At 32.9% G+C, this 7,477-nt stretch overlaps 1 protein-coding gene across 1 annotated transcript; it reads left to right on the forward strand.

Annotated features, from left to right (window-relative positions):
- Positions 1 to 405: 405 nt before the first annotated feature.
- LOC112717658 (uncharacterized) lies at positions 406 to 2,532 on the forward strand. Its single transcript, XM_025769629.1, has 3 exons — positions 406 to 841; positions 932 to 1,639; positions 1,889 to 2,532. Exons 1-3 carry the CDS (start codon positions 406 to 408, stop codon positions 2,530 to 2,532), a joined length of 1,788 nt encoding a protein of 595 aa, XP_025625414.1.
- Positions 2,533 to 7,477: the final 4,945 nt, after the last annotated feature.

The raw sequence follows: 7,477 nt of genomic DNA on the forward strand, positions 1-7,477 counted from the left end.
GTATCTAATCTTTTTTGCAAAATCTTAAAAATTTATAGATCCGCCCCGATGATCATTCCACCGTATTGCAAGCAGGGTGGCTACTACAACAATATGTTGTTGATAACTCTGTGAAAATTGAAACTAGAAAGTTAAGATGGATTCGAACTAGACAGAAGAAATTACGAGTTGAATTATACCAAGGGTTACAAGATGCTTTGCACACAGGAGAAACCAATACAGGTAAATATTATTGTATCTAATTGTTACTTCATAAATCATTAAGAATTACCCAAAATAATTATTAAAATTAATAATATTTCTCTATATATTTGTCTTCAGAAAATGTTGGAAGAAAAAGAACAATATTACCATCGTCGTTCATTGGTAGCCGTCGCGACATGACCCAAATGATATGAAGATGGAATGGCGATTGTTCTTAAAAAGGGCAAGCCAGATATTTTTCTCACAATGACATACAATCCATTTTGGACTAAAATAACTTCAGAACTCAACCCAGTTCAAACTCCACAAGATCGTCTAGATTTAACAACAAGAATTTTTCGAGCCAAATTTGAACAGCTAAAAGAGGATGTAATTACTAAGGGTGTCTTGGGAAAGGTGAAGAGCTATATTTATGTCACTGAGTTTCAAAAAAGAGGGTTGTCACATGTACATATGTTGCTAATCTTAGAAAATAATGACAAGTTAATTGACCCAGAGCATTATGATAGTTTGGTACTTGCAGAGATACCATCTAAAGAAGAAGAACCATACTTACATGATGCAGCGCTAAAATATATGATTAATGGTCCTTACGGTACACTTGATCAATCTTCACCCTGCATGAAAAATGGCCAATGTAAACACAACTACCCAAAAGAGTTCACAGCAGAAACACGAAGAGGTGATGACTCATATCCGCAATATAGGTGACGATTCGACATTCCAGTACCGATTAACCAAAATGTCACAGTTGACAATAGATGGGTAGTTCCGTACAACCCTTGGCTACTACTAAAGTATGATTACCATATTAATGTTGAGACATGTAGTAGCATCAAGAGTATAAAGTATCTCTACAAATATTGCTACAAGGGTCCAGACCAGGTTGCAATGGAAGTTCACAACGGTTCTAATTTTGACGAGGTCCAACAGTTTGTTGATGCAAGATGGATTGCTGCTCCAGAGGCATGTTGGAGAATATTTAAATTTAACTTTTACCGAATGTATCTATCAGTGGAAAAGTTACAAATTCATTTTCCAAATCAACATCAAGTGAGCTTCTATGATCACCAAACCATTCCTAAAATACTTAATGATGATTATTTCTCTATAACAATGCTCACTGAGTTCTTTGCCCTAAATCGTGAGGAAGACCAACAATCTAGGCATCTTCCGTACAGGGAAATTTTAGAGTATTACACTTGGCACAACAAGGAAAAGGAATCGTATCGGCGCAAGACACAGAGGAGATCCATTGGTCGAATTTATATTGTATCACCTTCAGAAGGAGAAAAATTCTATTTGCGTATTCTGTTATCTAACATTAGAGAACCAATCAATTGGGATGACTTGCTAACAGTGAATGGGGTCCAATATTTGTCCTTCAAGCAATCTGCTCAACACCGAGGATTGTTAGAGAGTGACAGTAACATCTGTGCGTGTTTGGTTGAGGCTTCTATTTTACGATTGCCATGTTCTTTACGAAGGTTGTTTGCAACCATCTTAATATTTTGTGAGCCTATAGATGAAAAAAACTTATGGGATGAATTTTTTTCATATATGGTGGATGATTATCCGTCAACCAGCACCACAACAGCCTTAGTGTTCACAAATCGGCTACTCAGGGATATAAATGATATACTCCTTTAGCATGGAAAACAGATTACACAATACAATTTGCCAGCTCTAACTCATGAAAATGACAATGACAACTTGATACCCAGAGTTATCCAAGAAGAACTGTCTGTCGAAGTACTCCGGGAAGACCTGTGTTCCGTAGCAAGATTGAACAATGACCAATCTAAAGCTTTCAAGTGCATTATGAATACAATTGATCGAAGAGAAAGTGGAGTGTTCTTTGTTGATGGGCCAGGAGGATTAGGCAAAACATTTCTTTACAGAGCTATAATTGCAGAATTCAGAAATAAGGGTCATATTGTCTTGGTAACTGCATCATCAGGAATAGCCGCAACATTATTGCCTAGGGGTCGAACATCTCATTCTAGGTTTAAGATCCCAATTAATGTAGAACCATCATCCATTTGTAACATAAGCAAACAATCAGATCTTGCAAAGCTGATTAGACAAACAACGACAATAATCTGGGATGAAGCACCAATGGCAAATAAAGAATCAGTGCAATCATTAGACCGCACCCTGAGAGACATATTAGCAAACGATATGCCATTTGGAGGAAAAGTGATGGTGATGGGAGGAGATTTTTGCCAAGTACTGCATGTCATACCGAAAGGTAGTAAGTCACAAATAATTTCAGCTTCTATAGTTAAGTCTCATTTATGGGCTTCCACTAAAATTCTCCATTTGTGATAAAATAGGCGATCTTCTAATGATAATATTTTTGCTGAGTATCTTATGCGCATTGGTAATGGAATTGAGTCCACCATACATGAAGACTTTGTACAGATACAAGTAAATATGGCAATTCCGTGGGAGGGTGAAACATCGTTAAATAAGTTAATAGAAGAAATATTTCCAAACTTACAATCTCATGGGTGGGACGCTTCTTACATGGTAGAAAGGGCAATATTGACGCCAAAAAATCATGATGTACAACAGCTTAATGATATAATTATCAACCAGTTTCCAGGAGAAGAACAAAATGTAGTCTCATTTGATGAGGTAGAAGGAGATGCTAATAATTTATATCAACAAGAATACCTTAACTCAGTTTCTACAGGCGGGTTGTCACCTTATGTATTGAAGGTAAAAAAAGGCACACCTTTGATGTTATTGAGAAACATAGACCCTAAGGCCGGCTTATGCAATGGTACAAGGTTACTATGTCGTGGAACTTTTCAAAACATGTTGGATGTAGAAATTTTAACCGGCCATCACTGTGGAAGAAGAGCTTTCTTGCCTCAGATAAAACACAAAACAACAAAAAATTTAGGACTGCTTTTTATACTTATCCGGAAGCAATTTTCTATAAGGTTGAGTTTTGCAATAACAATAAACAAATCACAAGGACAGACCATTCCTAAAGTAGGGATCTATCTCCCTAAACATGTATTTAGTCATGGCCAATTATATGTTGCTCTGTCTCGAAGTATTTCTCAGTCAACTACAAAAATTTTAGTCAAAGAAGGAAAAATAGATGGAACAAGTGGAGAATTTACCAGAAATGTAGTTTTCAAAGATATATTGTTACCTTCACCACAGGTAATTTATGTTCTTAGTAAATCTGTGTGTAGTTACTTCTTGATACAATTCAATCTTCATATCATTTTAATCTTTAAATCTCTTTCAGTGATATAGATATTTTTGTTTACAAACTTCAATTTATTAACGACTAACGACTTATATTTTTTTAATAGACAATTTGATTTCAAAGGAGCTCATCAATATATGCTAGGAGATAAAGACAACGAACTTGAACATCTATTTTATGCAACAGGTACGTACTAATTATCATTACTGAGACATACTAGATATACTAGGAATATATTAACAAATATCAATTATAGGAAGAAGAATTCCAAAGTCTCTGGAGTGCATAGAAAGATGAGCAAGAAATTGCATCAATCGAACCAATAGACAATAAAGTAATTTTTTAAATTAATTACTATGAAAATTGCATTAAATATATATACTTCTATTTCTATGTTAGTAATCATAATCATATGTTATCTAAATAGGTTCATTTCCTTCAAATTTATTCTATTAGTTGGGAAGGAACGGTTAAAACAGACAAGACCCAATTCTGAAAGATGATAAAAAAGGAAATATTGTTCCAACAACATACAAGGTAATGCAATCATCCGTAATCAGAATGTTATTGATATGCCTATTATCTATCTCCTTTCTATATTCTTCATTTTCCATTAAATAAAGGAAAAGAGTTTATGCCTAAAATATTAAAAACTAACTCTGAAATTGCAACGGAGATTATGTTTTCCATATTGAATAAAGTTGCAAAAAAAAAAATTTAAACCAGTGATAATAAATTAAACATTTTTCTTTTTCCAACAACAAACTCACAGAAGCAAAACCAACTCATGTTAGTAAAGAAGAACATTGTAGGTACCTTTCATTAGATTAAAAAAACACACAAAATAGAGGTAATATCGGATAATTATAGATTTGAATGCTCTACAGAGGGTTTAATAGCTTCTTTTGTTGTGCATGTGTAGGAAATCTAATCTCAAACAAGAAATTTCAATTTTGCATGTTTTATTTATTTTATTGTTAAATTGTCATTCAAATATAATAAAATTTGTATTGGCATATGGTATATTTTATTGATTTCTAAATTTTGTAGTTCTTCAAGGCTCAAGAATTTATTGACAAGGAGATATATGAGGAATTGCTAAAGATTTTTTGTCGGTACAAATTCAGAAATTACTTTAGGTTTATCTTAACGTTTTTAATTATAGTTTGATCTATAATCACCAAAAAAAGACATAATTATTTTTCTTCTTTACACTTTTTGTAGGAACAAGAAAGATTCTTCAAATACAAATCCGTACTTTGGCTTACCACTTAAAAAAAAGGTCCTTAAACAAAGAAAAAAATATGACTTTTAAATATGGCTATTTTTTGTAAACAATCATATTTTTCTATTTATTTTTATGACTTTGAGTTAGATAGAAGAAGATAAAATATTATTGTAATAATTATTTTATGGATTATGTTATTTGTATATTTGTAGATAGGTGATGTATGTGTTCATTATAATTAAATCATTTTCATATTGTTATTGTTTATAGATAGGTAATATATGATTATTTTAATTTGAACATTTTTATATTATCATTGATTATTTTATATTATTATTTTTATGTTATTCGAATTTAAAATTTTAAAATTCATTAAAATAATTAACTTTAAATATAATAATATAATAATAGTAATAATAACAGTGTAATAATATATTAATAACATAATAATAGTAATTATATCGAAAACATGGTTATCTCTGAAAGGCTTGAGGGAACTTTGGCTATTGACTCGTAGTATTTTATTGAGAATCTAGTAAGAATGCACTTTAATCACTACCTATTTTTACTGCGCTACAAAAAAAAAAGAGAAATAACATCTGATAATAAACCTTTTCGATTTCAAACTGCTTGGACTTCTCACCTTTTGTTCCATGATATTGTTCATAGAGCTTGGACAAAGGATAACCATCTACTACTACTTGTCTATCAAATATTCAGGAAGATGCAATTTTTAATAAGGAGATTTTTTAGAATATTTTTCATAGAAAGAAGGAGCTAGAGAGATGGATATCCAATTTACAATAGTAGATAGAGAGAGTGGATGCTACTACTTTAAAAAAAAGGGATCTTGAGTTACAAGAAGAACACTAAAAAATACTACTTCAAGAAAAAATTTTCTAGAATCAGAAATATATAGGAGTATAGGGTTCACCTTAGAGATAGAAACATCAGGTTCTTCTACATGCGGATTGTTATGCATAAATAAAAAAACATGATTAATGATCTTTTTTTAGAAGATGGTTCTAATGATCAGAAAGGTCTTGAAGTAGAGGCACTAAGATTCTATAATAAGCTTTTTTATGAGAATCTTGATGTGGACTTAGAAGTAATAGGTTCTCAATCTCTCCTGCAATTTTCTCTGGAGGCTTGCAATAAGCTCACAAAAAGGGTCTTGAAAGAAGAAGTTCGTAATGCAGTGAAGGAAATAAACTCGTTCAAGGCTCCAAGAGCTTATGGCTTTCAGGCTTTCTTCTCTAGGGAGTATTGGGATATTGTAGGTAATAATGTCTGGCAGCTTATGTGCCAAGCTTTCTCTAGTGCTTTTCTAAATGCCTTTCTATTCGATACTTTGATTGTTCTGATTTCAAAGATTCATAATCCTATAAAGATAAAAGATTTTTGACTAATCAGACTTTGAAATTTTATCTACAAGGTGGTTATGAAAGTGGTAGTAAACAGGTTGCGGCCTTATCTGTCTAAGATTATAAGATCATTGCATAGTGGCTTTATTCTAAGAAGAGATACCATAAAAAACATCATTCTTGTACAAAAATCTCTTCATTTAATGAGGAACACTAAGTCAAAAAATGAAACTCTTGCTTTCAAAGTTGACCTCGAAAAAGCATACAATAGAATTAATTGAAAATTTCTAGATCAAACTCTATCCATGTTTAAATTTTCCTCCATCGTCACTAGGCTCATTATGAGTTAAGTTAAATCATCCTCTCTGTCTGTTATATGGAATGGTAATAAGTTGAACAACTTCTAGCCCAAAAAAGCTCGGCTAAGCGGATCCACTATCCCCTATTTTTTTGTGATGTGCATAGAGAGACTGGGGTGCTATATTTCTTAGTAGATAGAATAGATGTTATGAGAACCAATTGTTGTTTCTAGAGGAGATCCAATAATATCACACCTAATGTTTGCTAATGACTTGGTATTCTTCTGCAAAGCAACCAGGACATAAGTTCAACGAACTATCTAAACCTTTGAAAGCTGCATTAGAGATTGGTTGGAGATGGGTCAAAGGGACGTATACTGCGACATATGGTTATCATTGATTACTGAATAAATTTGTTGATTGGGATACTAGAAAGGGTTGGAAGTGGCTGTGGAAGCTCCACATTCCAAAAAAAACTAGGACTTACTCTTTAGTTGAGGGTTCATCATGCACCTCGTACTGCCACTCTTCGATACTAACAAAAGTTGGCGCCTTCAGCTCTGTGTTTGAGGTGTCGAAGTAATCTAGAGACTACTCTTTATTCCTTACATGATTGTTTGAAGTCTAAAGCTATCTGGAATCTTTTGGGATTCTCAAACCTTAACTTTTTCAAATACGTGCTCATCTGGTTCTTCGGTGAGTTTCAAAGTGCGAGTAGAAACCTTTAGAACAATGAAAATTTCCAACACCCATAAGAATATTCAACTCCTACCTAGCTCATGGTCTTGTCTAGAGCTTGGCTTTTTGAAATTGAACTACGACGGAAGTGTCTTCAAGGAAGAAAGAATGGTGAGATTTGGATGTGTTCTTTGTGATTAGTGTAACACCTTATCACACTAAGATTTACCTCATGCCATAAAGCAAAAGGTGATAAAGCACCACGATAGTTCTAAACTCAAAATATAGTATATATCCAAGAATTTTATATAACTAGAAGTCCGATAAAGGAATAAAAGCTCAAAGTCACATAAAGCAGAAATACAAAGAGCGAAGCATTTACTCACGATAGCTAAATGCGTAAGCACAATAAAAACAGAATATATAAATATACAACCTTGTATAAAGCTCTAGGATACAAGGTAATAGCTAGATA

The sequence above is a fragment of the Arachis hypogaea genome, chromosome 10, assembly GCF_003086295.3.
Source record: "Arachis hypogaea cultivar Tifrunner chromosome 10, arahy.Tifrunner.gnm2.J5K5, whole genome shotgun sequence".
Taxonomy (NCBI): Eukaryota; Viridiplantae; Streptophyta; class Magnoliopsida; order Fabales; family Fabaceae; genus Arachis; species Arachis hypogaea.

Excerpts from the sequence above, each read along its gene's own strand:
- LOC112717658 (XM_025769629.1), top strand. The coding sequence starts at position 406 with ATGGCGATTGTTCTTAAAAAGGGCAAGCCAGATATTTTTCTCACAATG. Across the intron at positions 842-931 it reads CTGCATGAAAAATGGCCAAT|TACCGATTAACCAAAATGTC; the intron begins GTAAACACAACT and ends TCGACATTCCAG. Across the intron at positions 1,640-1,888 it reads AGAGAGTGACAGTAACATCT|CTCTAACTCATGAAAATGAC; the intron begins GTGCGTGTTTGG and ends ACAATTTGCCAG.